At 45.6% G+C, this 22,582-nt stretch overlaps 4 protein-coding genes across 16 annotated transcripts in view; 2 read left to right on the top strand and 2 right to left on the bottom strand.

The window, feature by feature from the left end:
• Positions 1–2,098, top strand: part of abr (ABR activator of RhoGEF and GTPase) — a 103,509-nt gene extending 101,411 nt beyond the window's left edge. For 5 of the 9 annotated variants that reach the window (XM_061701737.1, XM_061701736.1, XM_061701738.1 and 2 more), the window contains one exon: positions 825–2,092. In XM_061701737.1, the coding sequence (XP_061557721.1) occupies positions 825–914 (90 nt within the window). In that variant the 3' untranslated portion in view covers positions 915–2,092. Of the gene's footprint in view, positions 1–824 lie in introns of all 9 variants that reach the window. The other 4 variants (XM_061701742.1, XM_061701743.1, XM_061701735.1 and 1 more) reach the window with 3 other exon arrangements.
• Positions 1,226–8,487, bottom strand: LOC133415600 (thialysine N-epsilon-acetyltransferase-like). 2 transcript variants are annotated; one of them, XM_061701747.1, is made up of 6 exons: positions 8,222–8,487; positions 8,088–8,139; positions 7,723–7,806; positions 6,566–6,667; positions 6,163–6,203; positions 1,226–5,027 (listed from the first exon to the last, which is right to left on the bottom strand). In XM_061701747.1, the coding sequence occupies exons 1-6, from the start codon at positions 8,354–8,356 to the stop codon at positions 4,854–4,856; spliced, it is 588 nt and encodes a 195-aa protein (XP_061557731.1). In that variant the 5' UTR covers positions 8,357–8,487; the 3' UTR covers positions 1,226–4,853. The 2 variants fall into 2 exon arrangements, with proteins under 2 accessions (XP_061557731.1, XP_061557732.1); XM_061701748.1 differs by lacking the exon at positions 7,723–7,806.
• Positions 8,488–9,587: 1,100 nt separating this feature from the next.
• On the bottom strand, positions 9,588–15,714 carry taf6 (TAF6 RNA polymerase II, TATA box binding protein (TBP)-associated factor). Of its 3 annotated transcripts, none has more exons than XM_061702386.1 (15): positions 15,500–15,714; positions 14,754–14,911; positions 14,578–14,664; positions 14,310–14,463; positions 14,179–14,235; positions 13,977–14,096; positions 13,760–13,881; positions 13,540–13,617; positions 13,341–13,442; positions 13,078–13,260; positions 12,170–12,244; positions 11,966–12,091; positions 11,715–11,888; positions 11,325–11,516; positions 9,588–10,080 (listed from the first exon to the last, which is right to left on the bottom strand). In XM_061702386.1, the coding sequence occupies exons 2-15, from the start codon at positions 14,907–14,909 to the stop codon at positions 9,793–9,795; spliced, it is 1,914 nt and encodes a 637-aa protein (XP_061558370.1). In that variant the 5' UTR covers positions 14,910–14,911; positions 15,500–15,714; the 3' UTR covers positions 9,588–9,792. The 3 variants fall into 3 exon arrangements, with proteins under 3 accessions (XP_061558370.1, XP_061558372.1, XP_061558371.1); XM_061702388.1 differs by having other exon boundaries at positions 9,588–10,077; XM_061702387.1 differs by having other exon boundaries at positions 15,600–15,675.
• Positions 15,715–16,267: 553 nt separating this feature from the next.
• mrps31 (mitochondrial ribosomal protein S31) lies at positions 16,268–22,229 on the top strand. 2 transcript variants are annotated; one of them, XM_061702434.1, is made up of 8 exons: positions 16,268–16,448; positions 16,537–16,567; positions 16,769–17,173; positions 17,670–17,822; positions 20,272–20,415; positions 20,498–20,574; positions 21,418–21,558; positions 21,641–22,229. In XM_061702434.1, the coding sequence occupies exons 1-8, from the start codon at positions 16,304–16,306 to the stop codon at positions 21,874–21,876; spliced, it is 1,332 nt and encodes a 443-aa protein (XP_061558418.1). In that variant the 5' UTR covers positions 16,268–16,303; the 3' UTR covers positions 21,877–22,229. The 2 variants fall into 2 exon arrangements, with proteins under 2 accessions (XP_061558418.1, XP_061558419.1); XM_061702435.1 differs by having other exon boundaries at positions 16,364–16,567.
• The last annotated feature ends 353 nt before the right edge of the window (positions 22,230–22,582 follow it).

Here is a 22,582-nt window from a genome sequence, read left to right as displayed (position 1 = left end):
CCCTCTGCTTCAATTCGTCGGTCACGGGGGATTTTTCTTCCTGTTCGTTCTTGTCATTTAAAAAACGGAGTAAACATCCTAAAAAGAGTATAGCATGCACCGAGAAAGCCTCGTGCGTTCATTCCAGTAAGGCCAGTCAGGCAGTGTTTGTCTTGGCGATCACTTGAAGGCTCTGTGTTTTCGTTCCGAGCTTAATCGTAGCCACAAAGTAATATGTACAATGATTAGAAGTTGCGGTAAAAGGACAATGTAGCAGAGCCAGTCGTAGAAAGTAGAGTAACACCCCGATTTTCATGGTTACGGTGTGTTCCATAAAGTGAGCGAAGGAGGACGTCTTCCGAGAGCGCCTCGGTTGAGCGTATCAAAAGCGGCCTTCGTCCTTCACGGTTCAGGATACGAGCAGCCTTGTGGGATGGAACGCGTTTGGAAGTCGGGTGGGGGTTGTACTGCTCTCCAAAACAACTCGCAGTAGCCTTCAGACGCCGCGAACTCGCTGGAGGTTCCACTGTATTGCAGGAATACAGTGGAACCTCAGTTCACAAACTTAATTGGTTCTGAGAGCCTGCTTGGGAACCAAAGCAATTCTTTCCATTAAAATCAATGAAAACCTAATGAATCTGTTCCAGCCCCAGAGCCAAGTGCGTGAACTTAGCCGATATTTCTTGATTATGATTGAGGCTGATACAAATGAGGTGGTGTCCAGTGCGAAACGTCGCGATCGGCTCACCCGAAGTCAGCCGGGATAGAAGCCAGCTCCCCCCCGCCACCCTAATGAGGACGAGGGGACAGCGGGATATGTGTGAACTGTTTGCGTGTGTGTCCAGGTGCAGGTGCTGCTCTACTACCTGCAGCATCCTCCCATCTCCTTCGCTGAGCTCAAGCGGAACACGCTCTACTTCTCCACCGACGTTTAAGGCCGTCTCGACACCCGGAGACCAGCGAGCGAGAGACTGCGTACGATCCCCGGTCCTCCGACTTCGCCTCTCCTGCAAGCGGCCATCTCCCCTTGACTGTGCAGCAACCCCCCCCCCCCCCCCCAACACACGCACACTCCACACCCTTACCCCGAGCACCCGCTGCATTATTTTTTTGGGTCGTCTCCATATAAAGTCATGTTTGTAATATGAGGAGAGCGGAGCCGCCTCTGCACCAACCAGACGCGAAAGCGTTCGGGGACCGCACCGGTTCCGTTCTCAGGAGAGGAGGGCTTTTCGGAGGCCACAGCCTGGCGCCGTGGCACGGGATCGAGCCGGGGACGCGCCGTCGAGCTTTGTCCCCTGCTTCGAGGCGTTCCACAACAACTGCATTTATGTTTTATACTAATTCCGGTGTTTCCCTTTTCAGTCTTTCTGGCTTTGAGCTTGAGGAGAAGGTGTTTGTCTGCGTTTATGTGCGGGACTGAAAGAGATTGAACGACAGGCTCTTTTTCTGAAACAGACATTCCCTCCCCACTGGTTCTTGGCCGGATTAGCCCTATTTATTTGAAATATCTATATATATCTGCGCCTGTACAGTTCTGTGCAACGAGAGAGATCATCTAAGGAGTCTGTTTTTTTGAAGTCTATTCAGGTAGTGATGTTATTTTTTTAGTCAAACGTTTCTCATTCACCATATTTGTGGTTCGTAAATTGTCCAAAAATGATCACCGCGGAAGTTGTCAATTTGTTCGCCACCGCTTTGTAGAGGAGAACGGACACTTGAAAACAAAATGAGTGAAACGTGTTGCTTCTTGTGTTTGAGGCGCAAGCCTGTTCCAAGCATCTCACTGCGCCGCTATAATCTCGAGGACGATTTGTGCAGTTGCCCTCAATGCATGTAACTCAAAGAGAGGTTGTGCGCAAAGGCCCCTTTGTGCTCTGTACAAAGCCAACCTTTCTGCTATCAGGTCTGCCATATAACCAGAAAACAAAATACTGCAAAAACTGAAAGTGACACTGTTTGGTATTTTTCATATAAGGCAAAAATAAAAAAATGTTGTATTTTACTTTTGCAAAGAATTTAAGTATGCTGTACTGTAATTTTGAGGCTAAATATAAATGTGAACGTCCTCCCCTTTTCTTTTTTTTTTTCTAGTCAAATAAAAGACAACCCAACTCAGTGTGTGATGATGATGATGATGATTTACAGTTCTTTCCAAACGAAACCACGGATCCACAACCAAAATGTGCTTGCTGAAATGGTGTTGTTTTCTTTCCCCTCTCTCGGCGTTTGTGTAGGTTGCCACGGAGGCAACGGACTCTTCTTGTTTGTCCAAGTCTTTGTGCTTTCCACTTGTTATCCGAACACGTTCAAAAATGACTTTGGCAATTATGCTCACGATATTGATATTGTACCTGTGGTCATTTTGTCGTGCATTTGACCGCGTTCAAATAGGACGAGAGGCTCTGCCTGTCTATTAACAAGAGACTTTAGACTCATCTTTGCATCCAGATAAACTGCTGTGTACCTCAACTTTCCTTGGGTTTACGTCCTTCCACTCTTCTATATAAAAGCGTTGCAAGTGCTTTTGTAAAATGTCTCTCTTTCCAGAGCACGCTACTGGAACAATCACCTCACGTGTATGAGGTAAGAGAAAGTTGCTATGGTAGTGTGTTATTAAGTAGTGTAGTGTTGTTAAGCGAAGCCCATTAGTGTGCGACAACGTTTGCTCTCACAGTTGTTCTCAGTTGCTTTGGTACGTTTCTCAGCTCACAATTGAAATGCTCAAAACTTCTCGTTCGATCTTTTCATCGTAGTGCCAATGATCACACGTTTAGTCGTCGCCTTCTGCACGGACGTGACGTGTCAGCAAATTACCGCCCGACTACAAACCGTGGAAGCGCAAATGCGAATCTCCTCCAGCATCTTGCAATCACCAAGTCGTAACGTCATCAGAACTTTAGCCGCAGTTTACATTCGAACATCCCTCCAGAGTACACTTTTAGATTGATAACACATTGTATACTTTATCAGTATACAATGTCGCAAGGAATTGTCATTCTGACATTTACTTTTGAGAGATGAACTCAGGCTTCTGAGCAACAAATTGGCTTTCTCGGGTCGTCCAAATAGTTTGTAGAAATGAATACCGCTTTGCAAACGTCGAGGGGGATTTGAGGAAAACCAACTTTCCTTTCTTTGGCAAAACACTTGGATGGATAGATACCGAATTGATCCCATGAGGGCAATTAAATGGGAAATGTTCACGTCAACTCAAGTGGCTTTGCGTTTGCTTCCACAGACGAATTGGAGCAAAAGTAGGAGACGACGTCCCTGATCCGGAACGGAGGCAATGGAGCGGTCTACGGTGAGATGAGAAAAACGGATTTGGCTTGATGGTAAGGGTTTTGTGTCTCTTCCCGCATTTTAAAGTAACGCGACAAATAGACTAGCCTACACAGGTCATCGTTCCAGCGCCGCGAACCAAATGTTTACGGTGGCGATCAAACACATCCCAAAGACACACGTGCGGATTTGTCGCTTCGTAATCGGGAACGCATATCTGGTCCCGCTCGAGGCTGTGCTCATGCGACAAGTTGGAGGAAGACATGGAATCGTTTCTCTGCTAGACTGGTGCAGTCTGGACAAAAGAGAGACCGCGATGACTACGCACGTGAAAAGGGCCAAATGGAGGAAGCGCAGGCAAACGTACTGATGCTCGGTGGAGCAGGATTGCGCGCGCACGCCGTTTATATGCAAGCCATGTTATATACGTACTTTTTTGTCACAATGTGTTTTCATAACCAACATTGGTGACACTGCTTTTGACAAAATATTGCAAGGATCAGCAAGTATGTAACACTTTTTAACACACGAGGGGCAATCCAAAAAGAAAAGGACCCAATTTCATTTACGCTACCAATCATTGTCTTCAACTAAACATCTTCAAAAAAGGCTACAAAATGCGAATGGGGCTACAGCACGGTCAAAAGTGGGTGTCCAGGCTCAAAGGCGAACAACAACTTTTTGACCAATTGCAGCTTCAGCGTTCACATTTTGCAACCTGTCGAAAACGTTTCGCGGCGGTTCACAGCGCTCTGCTTCCGACGGGCAGCCGACAATGACGTCATTTCCAAAATGGCCGACAGGAAAACAACAGGCTTAAACATTCACTCATCCGTCCATCCGTCTTCCGTTCCGCTTCTCCTCACGCGGGCGGCGGGCGTGCCGGAGCCCATCCCAGCTATCTTCGGGCGACGTTCGTGAGTAACACGCCAGTGCCTCATAATTTTGGGGAAATGACTAACTTCACACCAAATCCTAACTGTCCTCTCTCTCGCCCGGACTGGACGCGTTAAACGCTCCCGTTTTCAACTTTAGTCCAACACATGTTGTTCTATTTCCCTTTTGGCATGCCTATTTTTTTTTTTTTTTTTAAGTTAGACCCCCTTTGTGTGTTTTCCCTCTAGATCCCTTGTAGATGTCATTAAATATACCCAAAATTCCACTCTTTGTTGTGTTCCGAGTTTAAGTAAGCCTCTGTCATATAGATATTTTATCAAATGTAGCAACCTTCAGATTACGAGACCGATAAAAATGTGTCTCGTGACTTTCCCCAAATTTTATACACGTAAAAAGTGACACGGTGCCCCTTTACGAGACAAATTAGTTTGATTTTAATGAATAAAGCGTAAACCGGAGGCGAACCCAGGCGTTTACCTTCCTTCGTATCTTTTTCCAAATGAATGACATACGTTTTCTTTTCAACCCATACACCCTACAACAGAGTAGCGCATATCGGAGAACTTCCGAAACTTTTTTCCTTTGCGGCACGGCGTATAAACAGAAATCCAGCGACCGCACGCGTGCCGGCACATGAACTCTATGCTGCATGTTCACGTTGCCAATGACGTATAATCAAGACAGCTCTATTCTTAGTGGCTTTCTTTTGCCAAACGCTCCAAGTCTGGACCGTCAAACCGTATCACGTGCCAGCCTTCGTTAACGGTGAGATCCTGAGCTCCTCTTGCGGCATAGAAGTCTCGCGACGGGGTGTTCCCGTCCAACACGCTCGACAGCAACTGCGCGCACTGCTTCTCTTTGGCCACCTGCACAAACGTGACGGGGCTTTACATTGACCATGCGTCGCCCTCAGTTAACTCTTCTCCTCAAAGCGCAGGGGGCAACACAAAAATACATTTTTGTCCTTTTCACTCCCATTAAAGCAGCCATTCATTTTCAAAAACTCCAAATCTTCCCAAGATTGTTCATTTTGTTTCTAGTCAATACATTTTTTTTTTTTCTATTTCAAGTAGCAAAGTAGCTTGAATTATTTCTTTTTTGTCTTGTTCGGCTGTTAGGGCGAGCAGAACGGAAGATCTGTATCGCTTCTATGTCGGAACAGCTTTACTGTGTCGCAGTGGAGTTTTTAAGCTTCCGCTGTGGTTTCTTAGTATTATAATTTGATTGAGAATCAGAGTTGATCAGTCGAACAGAGCAAAAGGTTTCTCGAGGGGAGAGAGAAACAAAGACAAAAGACAAAGCGCTAATTGTAAACAGGATGAGAGAAGTAAATCATTCCATCATCTACAACAACGAAACGTTAAATACGAGTGTCGCATGGGGCCGTAGTGCTGCGCCCCGTGAGGGAAGGACAGGACAAGATAGAACGGGACAAGGAGAGGGGAGCCCCGACGCCGAGCAGTCGACCGGCCCGGGGGGGTGGGGGCGGCCTCGGGAGCACCGCCATGCCCCCCCCTCCCCCCCTCCCGTTACGATGACTGCCAGGTCCCCGGCTGACAATCATAGGCCCTACCCCGTGGTGTATCAGTGCCCCGCAAGTTTCAAAATAGCTGGAAATAAGTGAACATGGTCTCGAGACAAAAGTTAATTTTTACGTCAGGAGTTTTATGTTAAGTGGAGTCAGGTTAGTTTGGACTAGAAAAGAGACAAAGCTGGACCAAGTGTCTCGGGAGAGCGACGTCTGGGCTTCCCTGCCTCAGCCGTGACCCGACCCCGATGGATTCTTGGGAAGAGTTGGAGTTTTTGCAATACTTGTTCGCATTCAGGCTCTCATCAATATCATGTCGTATTCGTTGAGTATCGAATGGCAGTCATTATTATCATTATTCTAAAAGCAGATAAATATGACAAATGGATAGTCCATGTTTTACCCGTCTGCATTGTAGTACTAAAGTTATATTGTATTTTTTTGTGAGCAGCCTACTGTCTAGCAATTCTTACCTTACCAACGGTGCTCAGTAAACTTTTTCCAATGCCAAATCCTGTTAAAAAGACATCAATAAACTGATAAGGCAGAAAATAATTCCAAGCCCACTACAAAAAAAATGTATAGTTGCGTTAGCGTACAAAGGCATGTCATTGTGGAAGCTCATGTCTTACAATGTACACTTTTACACCTTGCTAACAAACCTGTAGCTTTAATAATGATCCCTTCGGGAATAAACGATTGCAGATTTTACCCTGAGGGTTCAAATCCATTTTTGATCAAATGCTTAACATTTACTAGCCGACCTACCGACTTTCCATGAAGAACAAACACACATTTGATGTAAAATCAGGAGTAACACATACGGTATGCGAGCGCAACAGAAATAAGAGTCGAGACGTAGTAACGCTTTTTTACCTCTGAACTCTGGCATCACGTAAAAATCCTCCAAATACACGGACCGCCCCTTCCATGTGCTGTACGTGTCAAAGTAAAGGGCGTATCCAACAATTGTGAAACCTAAAGAGAGAGAAGGAGATGACCATCAAGAACACGTTCAAAAGTATTCAGAGCCTTCGCTGCGACGCGGGCGCTGTCCGTTTCTTCCGCTCGTCCTTGAGATGGTTCCACACCTTCGTCGGAGTCCAGCTGGGCGTGATTATACTGATCGGACTCGATGAGGAAAGCCACACCCCTGTCTAGAGAAGACCTGACAGCTCGCACTGCACGTCAGAGCCAATGAGACTCGGGAGGCCAAAGGAACCGCCTGAAGAGCCACGAGATAGATTTGCGGCGAGGCACAGATTACAAAGACACGTCTGCTGCGCTTCGGAATCCTTGAACCACGACGAGGTTGACAAGGTTTTACGTCGTTTACGTTCAAAACGACGTAAATGGGTTTTTATTCAACGGAAGTATTGGAAACGGTAACAATGTCCTTGCACGTGTTTGAAAATGAACATTTGAAGAATTCTGTGACCTCCTCGTCGTATGAGAGCGGCCCCTCTACTTGAAACCGCTGTCCCTCAGTGGTCGCAGGGGTGCTGTGGCGGTTATTAACCCACCTATTGAAGATACGATCACCCGAATGAACTTGAACCATCGCAGATCAGAGTGTTACGTCACGGGCGTGCTCGAATTTGGGCCGAAAAGGTCAAGCTCGGTTTCATCGCGCCATAACGCCCTTTCGTTTGCGAGCGTTTTGTTTTTCTTTGTAAGGCGAGGCTTCCTTCCCTCTCGCCACCCGACCGACCCCGTCGCTCAGACAACGAGACGACGGTGGGATCTCGTTGCCACGTGTGCTAAACGGACGGCCACGGCGTTTCGCACTGGACGCCACCTCTTTCCGCAGCTCCTTCAATCACGCTGCAGGCCCGTCGGCGGCCTCCCTGGTCACTTTTCGTCTTCTTCTCGTCTTTTGATATATTTGGAAAAGGCTTTATCTCGGTCTCGTACTTTTACATCCCGTAACAAGGGTGTCTCGGGCGTTTGAGAAGGCTGCAATTGACATTGACATAAAACGAGTGGTGAAAATGAACCCTGCACAGAAAGAAGGAGAGACGGAATCATTTTACCTTCTTTCGATTGACTTCCTTCTGGCACCTCTGCGACGAGGCACTCAAACAAGGGATTCTGGCTGAAACCATCACGCTGCAGGTCTAAAGTTCAACAGATATGTGAATATATTCCTAAGATTCGTCGGCCACCGCAAAAACGTCGTCATTGCAATTTCCCCAAAACAAAAACAAAACATTGGAATCATGCAGCTGTACTGCTACAGCGTTTGGGGGCCGCACACTACAGAGAAACACATTTCACACGAGGGGGAAGGTCCGCGTGAAGAGGCGAGCAAACTCTGCAGGATTCATATTTGCCCTCAAAGTTGAGGACTTTACAGTGGTTTGGTTGATTTGTGAAATATGGATGGAAACTATATTACCCTCGCATGCCATTTTCACTGGATCCGACGTCTTGTCACGAAGTGCCGAGTCCTGAAAAAGAACTTATTCGCATTTTGCTTGCACAGGTTACAGTCACGTGCACTGGGAAAGCATTCCTTTTATTTTGCATTACTTTGATCAATCTCGATATGTCTTTGCAGTCTTCTTTGGTCGCGGCACGGACGGTGAAGTTCATGTTTGCCAGTTGCAACCCTTCCAAAATCAAATAGTCATTTCCGCCCTCGCGCGCCGTGCGCAGGACCCACATCCTCAATCGTAGCCCTTCAAAATACACTTGGGAAGTTAAACAAATAAAGATACAAATAAAACGATGGGCCGAAGCAAAACGCAAAACAAATAGCTGACGTGCACACTGCACACCTGGAAATACCAATATTCGACGAGTAAAAATACAATGTTGTCGTCATGCGAAGCTCTCGCTGAATTGGCCATAGAGATGATTGGCGCCCTCTAGCGCAAATGCAACGTAAGTACAACAACAAACCTCACAACGATGCACTGAAGCAGACGTTTCGTCGCTTGAGTTTCATCACCACCGCCCCCCTGTGCGTACAAAGTGAAAAAAGAAATCCATACGACACTACTTTCTTTTCGGAAATCCTCATGAAATGAAATTGTGTCCGGGGAAAGGACATCACTGGACAGCGTAGAAAGTAACATGGTTACTTTTGCAATGTCCAGCAATGGCCGAATACATTCGACTCCAACTGCACGCACTATTTTTCTCTCGCCACCTGCGCAAACATGACAATACTTTCCTGAATCCAAAAATAAGAACAGTATTTTTATTATTATTGTAACATAATGAATCCAAGTGTTTACCCTTGCAAGTGTGATCAACAAATTATTTCCAATGCCAAATCCTGCCAAAGAAATCCATAGAAAAATGTGTGTCATTTTTAATTCCCTAAAGCAACGATTGGTGGCGGGTGTGTGTTGACCCCCATTAATTTATTTGTATTTTATTCAACAAGGTTGGTCCCATTGAGAATGAGAACCTCTTTTTTCTCTCGTGTGACTTGGCAAAGACACAAAGTTACAGACACAAAACGGAACCATCTGAGTCATACTGTATCTCGGAATCAAACAGTTGAGCTAAAACATCGGCATTCTATAGCATGATGGGTGCACATTAATGAGGGGGAAATGGACTTTAATGGTTTTAGCAAATGGCTGCAATAGAACAGTGACAAATGTAAGGGAGTCTGAATACTTTCCGTACTCGCTGTATGTCGTAATCCTAAATTCTTGAGTTCAAACTCAAGCCGGTTTAACAAGAATCGGGTCAAGTCCAAGTGAATAAGACAAACGCGGGAGACTATTAAAACCAGGAGAACGCAAAGGGTACGAGAATTGTGGTCAGGTTACATGGACTATAATTATTGAATTCTAAATATGAACTTTCCTTCAGTTTGCTAACTGTTGACGTTCATGGACGACAAGATTTACAATTAAGACATCCACACATCAACAAGGGATACAAATACAAAGTGATTTTATTTTGGGGTAAAAAAGAGAGCATGAAATCAGTTACAATCGAGGATGAAACAATGTGACAGATTGCCTCTTCGTTGGGCATGAATATATTTACAATTTACGATCGAACCACAGCCTCTACACCGTTCCGGAGTTTTCGGTTCAGCCCCAATCAATTGTCCTTGTATGCGCGTTTTAAAGCTCTCGTCAGTGCGGCGACTGTGTGCTCACGCAGGGAGACTCCGATCGGTCCGTCTTCACCGTTGGTTCTAGTGTGGTTGAGATGGGGGTTGGGATGACAGAGCTTTTATTCTCCACGGAAGAGGCGGACGAGGGTAGCGATACCACTATGTACTTCTGCATGGGTCGTGAACCGGGAAGTGCAGGGCCACCGCCTGGCTCCAGTTTCACCAAGGGTTGCAAGGTTGAAGAAGCGCTGGGTACGGTGCTTGTGACCGTTGAGGCGGAGTGGGAAGAGTTGATGGTGATGACCTGCTGGGGGAATAATACAGGTAAGAATGCATGCTTGTAAACAGTCATTCGTGGTTGACTATTTACAAATTCACATATTAGCAGTTATTTGCTGCAAAACATCGATTCGTGGTTTTCGTGCTCTTTCCGAAAATCCCCAGCGAGCGCCCCACACCGAGCACCGTTGCGGTTCGGCAACCGCTTTCGTGAACGGCTGATCGGTCGGCCACTGGTTTTGCCGCGATTCAAAATGTGAATCTCCGACGCACCCCGTCGCAAATGACGGCCGATCAAAATGCAGGTAAGTTTTAAGCAGGTGAGACGCCGAACATCCACCGCCGAGCCATACACATACAGTCTATAAAGCATCAAATATTGTGTTTGACAACAGCACGTCACTATATTTGCAATTTGTAACGGGCCTGTGAATGAAAAGGTGAAGCTTGTGACCAAAATGCACTTGCACGGTATGTACCACGCCGGGTAGTTTAAATGAATGAGCGCGCGAGATGCGTTTCAAATATCCACACACACTTTTATTCGCGCCCACGTCCACGCTCTTGAGCAACCCGTTTCTTCCTAAACTATGAATCGGTCTTTTTCTGTTTTAATAAATGTGATCAGGTACAATAAAGATACTGTATGTACAGCAACCAACGCCTACACAGGCTCGGCGTTCAGGACATCCATACATCCAATCGTTCAATGTGCGGGGGCGAGTTGGCGAGCGTCGTTTTACCGCGACGGTCCGCTCCAATCGGGTTGGACAGCGTCGCGCGGCAGGCCTAAGATGCCCCCGAGGCCGTGTGCAAACGGGAAAGTAGAAAAGTAACGACGGAATAGGCTGAAGTGCCTCCACTGAGAGGCAAGCTCTGTATGTCAGGGAGGAAGGAGCGAGGTCTCGCTTGGATTGCTAGGGGAAGTTACAGAGAATCTTCGCCGCACGTGCATGTACACGCGTACTTCCAGTACATTTTTGCCCCAAATCAGATCATCCGTAAGCCATTTATTTTCAGGGGCAATGCTGTCAGAGGATTTTGAAATGATCCTAAACAGTTTCGGGGTACATATACAGATTACACGACTAATGTAGGCAATTCTAAACATTTTGTCGGGGTCGACAATTACTTTGCATTTGTTTCGCTATCTGTGGCGAGGTCTAAAACACTTGCAGATAGCGGGCGTCGCTGAAAGAGAATTTGTATTGTTCTCGAGACCATTGGAATCTGTGTAGAGACAGTGGCGATTGCTGCAAAACTCAAACGTACCTGCTGTGTTGAGGCGGCTCCTGCGCTGGTTCCCATGACGATATATTTAGTGGCAGGCGGCGATGGCTGCGATGGGGTCCCTGGTCTCGGCGACATCAGGGTGAGGGAGCTCGGAACCTTAATGATGCTGGGAGTGCGAGGCCCTGTCGATCCACCGAGTCCACTCTGTGAGACAGAGAGGGTCGGCCGTGGCTGCAGGACAAACATTCACAGTTTTACAGTCACTGGTTTCCAGTTATCGTAAATAGGATCCATAAGGAGTGTTCTTTGTTTGTTTGTTTGTTTGTTTTGCTAGCAACTCAAGACAAAAAAAACTCATCCGAGTGACGGCTCGTATCGCAAAAAATGTTTAAGTCCAGGTACCACCGTCTCATCAAGCGTCAAGCGTACCTGTGTGATCGTTAATGTGGTTCGGTTGACTTGCTGGGCTTGCATTGCGGCTTGGGTCCTAGCCTTTATGACATGGGAGCACAGCATGGGTGCGAGGTAACCGTAATCCATCCGATATTGTTCCACGTTGTCAGGTGGGGGTCGAATCTTGGCCATGACACTGGCACAGTGTTTCTTTGGAAAGGAAACATTTTTCAGATTTTGCACAAAAATACGCAGCCATCCACATATAACTCAAAATCAATTATTACCAGTAGGAGGCTTTGAACATGGTCCGCTCCAATTTTATCAATGTTGGAGATCACTGGTCCTTCCATCACTGCTTTGATGCGAGCGCCCTCTACAGCAAGCCGAGGAAGGATCAACGTCTTTATCACCTGCGGGGACAAAGTTGAAGGTCGGCGCTGATGAAACAAAAGAGTCTTGAAGTTCAAGGAACCGAACCGGGAACTCACGTCGGGTCCCAGTTCAGCAAGTCCGGCGATGCAGCCGTACCGCGTTGTCCACTGGGTTTTGTCATCCAACCAACTCTGAAAAGACAAACTCAAGTTAAAAGAAAGTGTTGGAAAAGAAAAAACATACACTGGAATATTGCATTCTATGTTAATTAGAAACTCATATATCCTTTTCTGTTTCTGTGCGAGGATCACACAAGTGGGCCTCGTTCCTGGTCCTGCCCTGATATTGTCTTAGCAAGTTGGACCGCGCCGTCAACACACTGGAGCAAACACGTGCGCTCGTCTACACAGAGGCCAACCAATCAGAGGGAAGGGGGCGGTCTTAGCCAAATATGGACAAAGCAGAGACAAAACTGGGTCAAACAGAAGTAGCTGTCAGAGGGGCCTTTTCCGGACACTCGCATGATTTTTTGAAATGAAATTGACACACTTATACAAAGTCCATGTTAGCGACGGAGGTCTGAATAGCCATAATATGGTACCTTTAAATATGGTTCCAATGTATATCACAGTGACGAATTTCATACTTCCCAACCCCGCACTCCTTGTACAAATACGGTCTTACCGCAGTACAGTTAAGTCTACAGTGGACCCCCTATTCGCGCGGGATAGGGAGCCAGCCCAACGAATAGATGCTCCTTATAACTGCCATGAAAAAAGAAGGAAAAATGCGAATTTGCGAGGGATCGGGTACAAAAACAAAGAAACACACAAGTAGCAGGCAGATCTGGGTTAAAAAAATAAATAAATGCAAACAAGCAGCTATTAGCACTTACGCCACTTTTGGGGGAAATACAATCAATCAAATACACAGAAAGACTTTGGACTTTGTATTCAATGCAACTTTGAGACTGCACTACGACCATCTTGCGGTTTCAAATCGTGCTAGTGAAAACAAAAGTCACCTTAGTAAATGTCTTGGTGATGCGAGACTGGATGTTGTTGGTAGTGGTGCTGAAGGTTTTACAACTTTGCGCCATGAGGCGAGCAGCAAAGTCCCGCAAAGCCCAGTGGTTGTCCACATCCGGTCTCAAGCACAGCTGCTTGCTGACGATACACGTAACCACAGCCGGGATGAGCTCGTGCAGCTACAGGGAAAATAACAGAAGAAAAGCGGGCGTAACTATTATATGTCCCGATCCATCGGAACACCGCTCCTTTTACGCACATATTTTTCCAGGTATAAAGTGGGGTTGTCCATCAGTGCTTTGACCATCCGCATGAGGTAAATCAGGAGAGCCAAGTTGTTTTGCACCACATTAACACGAACCTGTCACAAGATCAAAAAGACAAGAGACGATTTGCTAATAGTATACATGTGTGTATTGAGAGTATATACATTGAATGTTTAAGCAGGAGACGCTCACTCCTTCTGAAATAAAGGTGCTGAATCTTGGTAGCATCTGATACAGTCCCGGGTCTGTGGCAATACTTTGCAAAGCTTCCTGAAGTCCAAAAAGAGAGCAAATAAAAGGCCAAGCAACAGTAAACGATGCCTTTGTCTTTCATCAAATCGATCAACAGTTTCCATCAACTCGTGGATATGAAAGTTCAGGTTGAGTTCAAGATGAGTAGTAATGTACACACAGCTCTCTTGGCTTCACAGGATCCGACGCATGCTTCAGTAATTTCCTTGTAGTACAGCTGCTGTTCCACAGAAAGTTCATGTGTACTGCGAGGTTTCAACCTGATGGGACCCTTCTCTTTACCTGAAACAGACAATTAGAAGGACACAATAGCTATTTAAGCAAGAGGAATTCACCCCATTGACTACACTTGAATATCATAAAAACGAGATAGTGACCTTTACTATCAGCAGCCGTCGCCCCCTGATTTTTGCCTTGAATGCTACCGACCTCCTCCTGACCAGGTTTGACCACTTTGAGGGGCTCGGTGGATTCCGCCTTTTGCTGTTCTTTGGGGGCTACAAAGCGGCGCGTTGCAATTAAGTTGTTGACTTTTCCCACCTTTTCTTCTTCTTATGTTGTGTTTCAAAACAGCTTTACCTGGTGGTGGATTTTCCGGAATAGACGGTTGAATCCCCTCGATGCTTAACCAGTGGGCTGAAAGATGTACAGCCACATGTGAAAACTGAGAAACACCCAATCAAGGAATGTTGTACAAATACTATGTATACCTTTAAGAGACACATCCAACGGAACTCTGGGAAGCGGTGTGTTTATAATATCACTAAGGTCCACTTCTTTCTCCTCGTAGAAATGAAGCTCTCTTCCACCACCACTCGCGAAACGAAAAGGGATAAACTCTTGCGACTGGAACCCATACAGGGGCTGCGAAGAGCAAACGCGACTTAAAATGCGTCATTGACGAAAAAGCTACCGTAGGTGGCGATAATACACTTCCTCCAAATCAATCAAACAAACGTAAAGAATGTTCTCACTTACCTCCACATTTTTAAGTTTGAGGGCATTATCAATATCACTGGTGGTGAGTTTACGTCTCTTCCCGTGATGCATAAACTTAAGAGCATCCTTCAAAAAACAAAAAGCAGCAGTAGCGCATAACAGACATTAAGACCGTGACAGCCACACGGAATTTTCCTCAAATCGTTGCGGTGTACCTGCGTAATTTCTTTAATTCTATAGCTGACTTCTTCACTTAGGGCTGTGCAGCTGTCCTCCTGTAACTGGCCTACTCCCACAGACTCTGCCATCGCCTTCATGGACTCTGTAGGGAGGACGACCGAGCACTGCTTCTGACGCCTTTCCTCCGCCATCACTACCAAAACACACAGGTTCGTCAATACAATACCTTCCATTTGCAACAACACGATTAAGGTCACATGCGTGGTGCAAAGTACACAGAGACAGTGACAGAAGGTTGAATGAAGTATCACAAAAGTATGCAAACATCACTGCAATGTCTTAATACGAGTTAAGGAAGTGAAATGGAGCCACGTGAATGGTCAGTGCGGGGGAAGCCCAAAATGGAATAAATCATTCTGGCAAAGATGACTGCTTTTCGTCATTTAATGGTTTCGTTCTCAGAAAAGTTGACATGAAGTTCATAGGTTTAACGCAAGAACACGGACTAAGCCTCAACCGTGAAACTCATACTGTATATGTACATCAACTTGTGTGAAGTCAAAAGAAGGCGGGCAAATCGCTCTCACAGGCATCGCAAACTAACGCGCGCAACGCTGCAGAACTCAAACAGCACAAGTCAACACCCCTCCCCCCGAAAATAAAGCGCGTTCCTGTATGTCTTGTGTTTATTATGTAACTGTAGCGGCGAGCGGAGTATGCGGGTTGTGTGTTAGCCTGAAGGCTAACTCACTTAGCTTTAGTGGAGGTTTTTCCAATTTACCTGCGTAAAGCGTCCTCCTTTTAGGGCGTAAGCGGTAACTTACACGAATATGAGCACTCACTGTTGAGATATGCAACGAGACATGTTTCGCAAAGCTAACCGTTCGCTGAAATAATCCATTCCAGAAACACAACTAGCCAGACGGCGGACAGCAACAGGAAGCTCCATTGGTGATGGAGCACTTGGGTTCCGTTCCGTCGCCATTTTGAGGCAACTTCCGGTTATCTTGTTGCATTTACGAGACTACAGTTACATCTCAACAGACCAAACCGTTTGAAAAACACATTGAAAAACATAGCTATTAGTAGTGTTTGTCCCTCTGATAAATATTAATGTATCTGCTGGAGCCACGATCATTGTCAAATGTTTTTTTTATGGACAGTCGAATGCATAGATATTGTATAGAGCTCTATGGTAGAACGCATGAAAACATAGAGATAGAACGTAGATTCGACGCGCCCATTTTGAGCTGCGTACCTACGTCGACGCTAAGCTAGGAGGGTCAAAGCTGCAACACATTCCATGTGAGCGAACGGCAAGAAAACCAAAATAGCAATGATGTCGGTAAATTGTGCTGCATACCAAACGCCGTACAGTTACAACAAGAGAACTTCCTGAGGTTAAAATAGGCTGGACACCTTTCAAAGGTTATATGTTGATAGCACGTGCTTGGGCGTTGAGAAAAAAGTAAACGTCATGAATTGAGCCAGTTACTAACTGAACGATCGCGGCAATGCAGCTTTCGATGGGAACGTCGAGCGTCCCAACATGGCCACCACGTAGGCACGTCCGTTAGCCTGACTGATGCGGGTAGCTGGCGTATCTAGGCTTCATATCTATGTTGTCCAAAGTTTGTCGTGGAACTATTACCACCATTCAAGTTTACGGGCAACCGTTTTGCGGTTGCAACAGAGACGCAAGTCAGGAGCGTTCAAGGACGTATTTTCAAGTAATCATGTTTCGATTCATATCCCACACATTGCATGCGGCTCAAAAGACACCAGTGAATATATCTGGCTCGCGTATTTTCCCAACAGATTACGACACGGCTACAGTTGCCATTTCACGGTGAGTCGCTTTTCGCAGCGCTGGCTACTGCTTCAGTAGCTATCATTTCACGTGGGTAATTTCGGCATTGGCCACGAATCCAAATGTGTACGAGTTTCAGTAGGAGCAGCTAATGGATGTTTGATGCCTTTTTATCCAACGTTTATATACGTTACTGAGGAGTTTGCTGGCTGTGACTGCTGTGTTTTGCTCTTCTCAAAGGGTTTCCAGTGCATGTACGGCAAAATACCTCCGCACATGCGCAGCGAGATTATGTGAAAATACACAGAACTCCAATAATGCAGTTACAGTGGCAGACTCCACGGAACCCCAAACGGAGCGTCAGCAACGAACCCGCGATTCCAGTGACGCCGACAAACTTGATGAGCCATATCACGGAGACAATATGAAGAGGATGGATGGTGCTCAGGGAAAAGAGGTCGCGCCTGTTGCAGCCAAGAGTGGGAAGGAGAGTCTCCTTGATCTTCTGGGAGCCATGAAGGTGGATGTCACCAGCAAAAGAAGGCTCAAAAATGTCAACGTTAAGCAGAGTGTCTCCCAACCCAAGTCGACGCCGGTTGCTATGGAGAGTACCATTAGCATGTTTCGGGAGGCTTCATCTCGGACGTGAGGTTTTTTTTAACATCGTCTTCCAAACTGCTCTGCACTTTTAGTTGTCACCATTTAGCAACGTGACGAGTGGCCGCCGTTTTTGTGGGATTAAAAAACAACAACATGAAATAAGTACTTAAGCGATGCCTTTTGAAACTCAAGGTCATTTGGACGTGTCGATGTCTTGGAATTTCGTCCCGTACGAGCGTTCGGTGGATACTTTTAACTGCAGCTTGAAATTTGTTCCCAGACCGACAGACAAAACTGTTCTCCGACCACACAAAAACGTTCTTCAAAAAGGCATTTTTTTCCCCCGACACAAAAAAAAAAAACCCCACCTCAATTTCTTTGGAATCCATCACCCGATTGAGGGGGGAAAAAAAGAAGAAAAAAAAATCTTGCTGTCATTTTTGTGAAATCTTGTCACGTTGCTACTTCCTGGTCACGACAGCAACACTGCAGTGACGCGTTGGGCTTTCTTTATTCACCAATTCCCTTTCTCCTTTTTTAGTCCTACGCTGGATCCAGAACTGCTCGCAGCCGCTTCTGCTGCTGCTTCCGCTCTTCCGAACCGCGTCCAGGCAGAGTCCGAGCTCCTGAAGCAGCTGAGGCAGCACGAGGCCATCACTGAAGCTCACAGGAAGGGCGACGTGAACGACCTGGGGTGCGTTCACATCAAACCGGCATACATGTCTCTCATCGTGTCGTCAACATGTCACCAGTCGTTTTATGCTCATCCAGTTATAATTGGACACCCGGCGATCACAACATTATGGCCAGTTGTACAATCTAATCGATGAAATAGAAAAAGGGAAAGAGAATCATGCTTCCCAGTCGTTTTAATTGATATTGTCACAGTGGCGGGCTGTGCATTCGTTACCTGGGCCTTCAGTGGGGATTTAGTCGGCTTCATCTACCTTTTAAGACCGCCGCTATTATGTCGCAGTTCTAGAAACCATCCAGACTATACAACAAGGAACCTGCGCCACGTCATCAGTAGCAGTTCCGATGGACATATTTATCTAATAACATGACAAATAAAATGCATTATACTCACAAGATATGCTGATTATGAAACGTGCAGTCTAATGTGTGCGGATCGCTCAGGCATGTTTTGCGACACTGTTAGACATTTCTGTCAATCCTACAGTTACTTACCACATACCGCACAGTGATATTGGAGTTTTAATTCCAGTTTACAGTCTCATAAATCGTACTACCGTCTTAACGGGATAGTAAAAGTTGGCCGTAACAGCTTTTTTATTTCGCCAACCAGACGACGGGAAATACTGACGTCTTTGACCTGTGAAGACGAATTTGAAATCTGATCGTTGAAAGAAACAGTCCCATTGCTAATATAGGTTAAAGATACATCAGACAGCACTGTCCTGGGCAGATTACATTGATATGGCAGCACATCGGGGCTGAAATCTGACTGGACCAACGTCAGCCGAAACATCCACATACACGTGCCGGGAGCAATTGAGGCCGAGAAAAACGAAATGGAGACAAAAACCGTTGGAAATAAGCGAATACTAGGCCGTAACGATTCATTTGGCAGCGACTCGATGCGTGATTGCCGAGTCGATTCAAGGATGATATTACGGTACAACCCGAAACAGTTCAGTGTTTGTCAATCGATAGGGTAACTTTTTAGCCACTTCGTTTGAATCAAGTGCAATTAACAGCTCCTCAGGTTGGATTAACAGTAGCTTTACCTGCTACTTCTGATGTTATTTTTCAACAGAGATCGTATTGTAATTGAACACCAAACACGTAATGCTCAAATGTTCGAATTATATTTCTTACTACCCGCTCGCCGGTCACGATGTGTCACGTCGTGGTTACGTAGCTCTGAGCAGCTCGTCATGTCGAAGTTACCGTCTGCCATGAGTGAAACGCACTACAGCAGTGCTTCTCAAAGTGTGGCCCACGTACCACGAGTGGTACGTGGGGCTCACTCGAGTGGCCTGCAAGAATCAATGAATTCAAGGTTCAAACTGGGCATCATGTTACTGTGTCTTAAACATGTTTAAAGTACCGTTGTATTTAACCTTTAAGCACAATACAACATTTTTTAAAGACATTTCTTGAGGTACAATGTTTAGCTTTTATGTGCAATACATGATTTAATTACAGTGTTAATGTTAACTGCATAATTTAACAGTGGCTTACAATAATAAATGATATACTATAAATATGAAATACTTTTGAGCAAGAAAGCCGCAGATTTATTTTCATTTTTATTTTATTTTTTATTTATTTTTTTTAAGAACACTTTTGCCAACTACGCTGCTGTATTTGAATGTTGGTCATGATGGTGCTACTTGGAGTGCTCGGTATTTTCTAAGGTGGTACGCGGTGTAAAAAGTTCGGTGTTTCCTCCTCGATTGTTTTTGATCACTGCAAAACTAAAATGCGTGGATACTTCTGATTTAAGCGTTGCAGAACGTTCCCCGATGTCTTCAACAAACAAGGACAGTCCAGTCGCCTTGACTGAACCTTTGGCGATTCCACTCGTTAAGTTTAGCGCGCGACTCAGTGGGACGCCGCTCCGTCCTATTTCCTGCAGTGCACAAGCTCATCCCCGGCGCATTAGCTTCTCAGACTGGCCCACTCCGTAGCCCCAGAAGAAGAAAAAAACGACACTGTTCGAGACTCCGGTGATCCCTGCGACGTCACAGAGAGGAAATCCTTAATCCAGTAATGCTTTACGTCTTTATCATTAAAACTTGCACACACACACGCGTATCCAAATAAAGTCTGTCATGCCTCGATCCAACGCCTTATTTCCTAGTGTCGATAGAATCGATGGATTACCTTCTAAAACGATTTAAATGTCGATATTTTTGTTCGGAAGACTCACTAGCCAAGGACAGACCGATGCAGTTGGATCGTAGGAATATAAATGGATAGATTGATAGAACGAATGAATCATTCCACACCTAATGAATACAATTTCATATGGAACCCGTCTTGTAATGTCAGTGCTTGTGCTTGTGATCGTGTTTAGGCCAGCAGTGAAGCCTCACTACTGCGCTGTCATCGTGTGTGTAACTTACAGTGGTACCCTGGGTCAACGTTCACCTGGCGATCTCTCAATGATTTCTTAGAGCGATTCTAGCTGACATGAAGGTGGGAAGATATTCCAACCGACAGAACGCCCGGCCAGCCAATCAGATCAGGTTCGACGACGACGGGCGGGGCTACACGCACGAGCGAGGAATCACTGCAGAGCTGGACAGCGTTCGCAGAAAGTAAATTGTTTGATTTGGGGCTGACTATCTCTTGATCTGATGCTGAAAAGAAGCTGATGTTTCTTATGGTTTGTTTTTTAAGGAGGAACTTGTTTACAGGAAGAAGACTGAACATCTTCTCTTCCACGCCTGATGGAGATAGAATGGACGCGACATATGGTCATAATTCATTGATTTGTATCAGAATTCATCAACAAGCATTTTGAATTGTGTTGAAATCCAAACAATTGAGAGGTCGAACAGATTTGATTTGTCCTAAGAGGTTCCACTGTATTTGGACATCGTAATAGCGGGTGATTGAAAAGTAACTCCCCATTTTTAATGACCGTAATTTCTCGTGTATAATACACACCCCCAAAGTTGCCCTGAACATTCTGGAAAACCCTTGTACCTTTGTATAATGCATTTTTACAATGCGTGATCTTGCTTCTACCCGTATGATCAAAACATGAAATAGCTGTATTTCGTAAGAATAATTCTGAAGTTAAGCACTTTATTTGAACTCGTAATAATATAATAATATTTAAAAATAGTTACTTTTCAATCACCCTGTATATACGGCATAATCAGTCAAATAAATAAAAAGCCGATTCTTCCATCCATTCATTTTCTGCAGTGCTTGTTCTTATTAGGGCCACCAGTGGGGCTTCACGCTGGACTGGTCACCAGCCAATTGCACACAGAGATAAAATAACCCTTTACACATACTGTATATTCGCATCTGCGGACAATTTGAAGTCTTCCGTTAACCGAACATGCATGTTTTGGGGATGTGGGAGGATGCTTGAGTATCTGCTGAAGCCCACGCATGCACAGGCAGATGCAGCAAACTGAGGTTTGAACACAGAACCTCTCGACTGTGGTGCAGATATGCTAACCATTAGGAAGGATATATATATATATATATATATATATTACAGATGTTTTAGTATTACGTCACACAAAATATCTCAATGACATTAAATGTGCTCCCCCCCATCTTCACATGATTCGGCTTTTTAGCTCGACCAACCCTGTGGGACGCAGACTTTGCTGACCGGCTGGCTTCTTCTGCCAACCAAATGCCCCGAAATGCCTTTGAGGAAATGATCCAGTGGACCAAAGAGGGGAAACTGTGGCAGTACCCGATCGACAATGAAGCAGGTCAGCCGATAACCGCTGTGCTTTATTTGGCTGTCGGCTGTAGCGCGTGAGCATGAATGACAGTGTTCCGGCCTTTTGTCAGGTCTCGAGGAGGAGGCCGGCGTCCCTTTCCACGAGCACGTCTTCCTGGAGAAGCACCTGGAGGCGGGCTTCCCCGAGCGGGGCCCGATACGACACTTCATGGAGCTTGTGGTGACCGGTTTGTCCGGAAACCCCTATCTGACCGTCCAGCAGAAGAAGGAGCACGTTTCCTGGTTCAGAGACTACTTTAATCAAAAACACGATGTCCTCAAAGAGGCTGAGGTTTACCTCAATTAAATTGGGACAATTTGTCGTGATTTCAACATCACTGGAACAATGAGAGAGGACCGTTTTCTCCTTAGGCACAGTCAACAAAACTGCGCGCAGAAAGTCAAGTGATGTAAAAGCTCTTACGTCATCAAGTGAAAACGTGGGTGCTAAACCAACTGTATTGTCAACACATTTAGTCCACAATCATTTATTTTTGTTGGAAACGTTCACCTTACTAACAGAGGTGGAACTCATATTTATGAAAGGTAACTGTCTGAAAGGGCACCGCAGAGGAAAGACTCAACTAAATATGAGGAGTTATAAAAACAAGGTGTTTTCAGTTGGAACGGTAACATCATTAAAACCACATCGCGAACGGATGTTTGATGACTATTATTACATTGGTCGACCCTCGCAGCGTTTTAAGGGGTGTTGAGAACCGGCTGTCGTTTTGATGGATGTCGTTTTTCTTGGCAGGCGGTGGGCGAACCAGGTTGACGCTGGCAATGTCGCATCTCGGACCTCGGCTCATTCGCAGCACACGTTGGAATAGAACTTGAACCTTGTGCCCTTTTCAAGTGAACGACGTACGAACAATGAAGCGTGCAGTCTCCTCCTGCTTTATTTATTGTATGAAAACGCTCGCATAAGGGAGCGCTTGACTTTTGAAAACACTCCCATTTCCACATTTTCCACGAGTGGCAAGGTGACGCCTTGGCAATGTGGACGATTG

The sequence above is a fragment of the Phycodurus eques genome, chromosome 17 (assembly GCF_024500275.1).
Source record: "Phycodurus eques isolate BA_2022a chromosome 17, UOR_Pequ_1.1, whole genome shotgun sequence".
NCBI lineage: Eukaryota > Metazoa > Chordata > Actinopteri > Syngnathiformes > Syngnathidae > Phycodurus > Phycodurus eques.
The sequence above is the reverse complement of the archived record's forward strand: the minus strand, read 5'-3'. Positions and strand labels throughout refer to the sequence as shown.

Excerpts from the sequence above, each read along its gene's own strand:
- LOC133415600 (XM_061701747.1), bottom strand. The coding sequence starts at position 8,356 with ATGTGGGTCCTGCGCACGGCGCGCGAGGGCGGAAATGACTATTTGATT. Across the intron at positions 7,807-8,087 it reads AGTGAAAATGGCATGCGAGG|ACCTGCAGCGTGATGGTTTC; the intron begins GTAATATAGTTT and ends GTTGAACTTTAG. Across the intron at positions 5,028-6,162 it reads TACTGAGCACCGTTGGTAAG|GTGGCCAAAGAGAAGCAGTG; the intron begins GTAAGAATTGCT and ends ACGTTTGTGCAG.
- taf6 (XM_061702386.1), bottom strand. The coding sequence starts at position 14,909 with ATGGCGGAGGAAAGGCGTCAGAAGCAGTGCTCGGTCGTCCTCCCTACA. Across the intron at positions 13,443-13,539 it reads GCACCTTTATTTCAGAAGGA|GTTCGTGTTAATGTGGTGCA; the intron begins GTGAGCGTCTCC and ends ATCTTGTGACAG. Across the intron at positions 12,245-13,077 it reads TCACCAAGACATTTACTAAG|AGTTGGTTGGATGACAAAAC; the intron begins GTGACTTTTGTT and ends TTGTCTTTTCAG.
- mrps31 (XM_061702434.1), top strand. The coding sequence starts at position 16,304 with ATGCGGGTAGCTGGCGTATCTAGGCTTCATATCTATGTTGTCCAAAGT. Across the intron at positions 20,416-20,497 it reads CTGGACAGCGTTCGCAGAAA|GAGGAACTTGTTTACAGGAA; the intron begins GTAAATTGTTTG and ends TTGTTTTTTAAG. Across the intron at positions 21,559-21,640 it reads CCCGATCGACAATGAAGCAG|GTCTCGAGGAGGAGGCCGGC; the intron begins GTCAGCCGATAA and ends GCCTTTTGTCAG.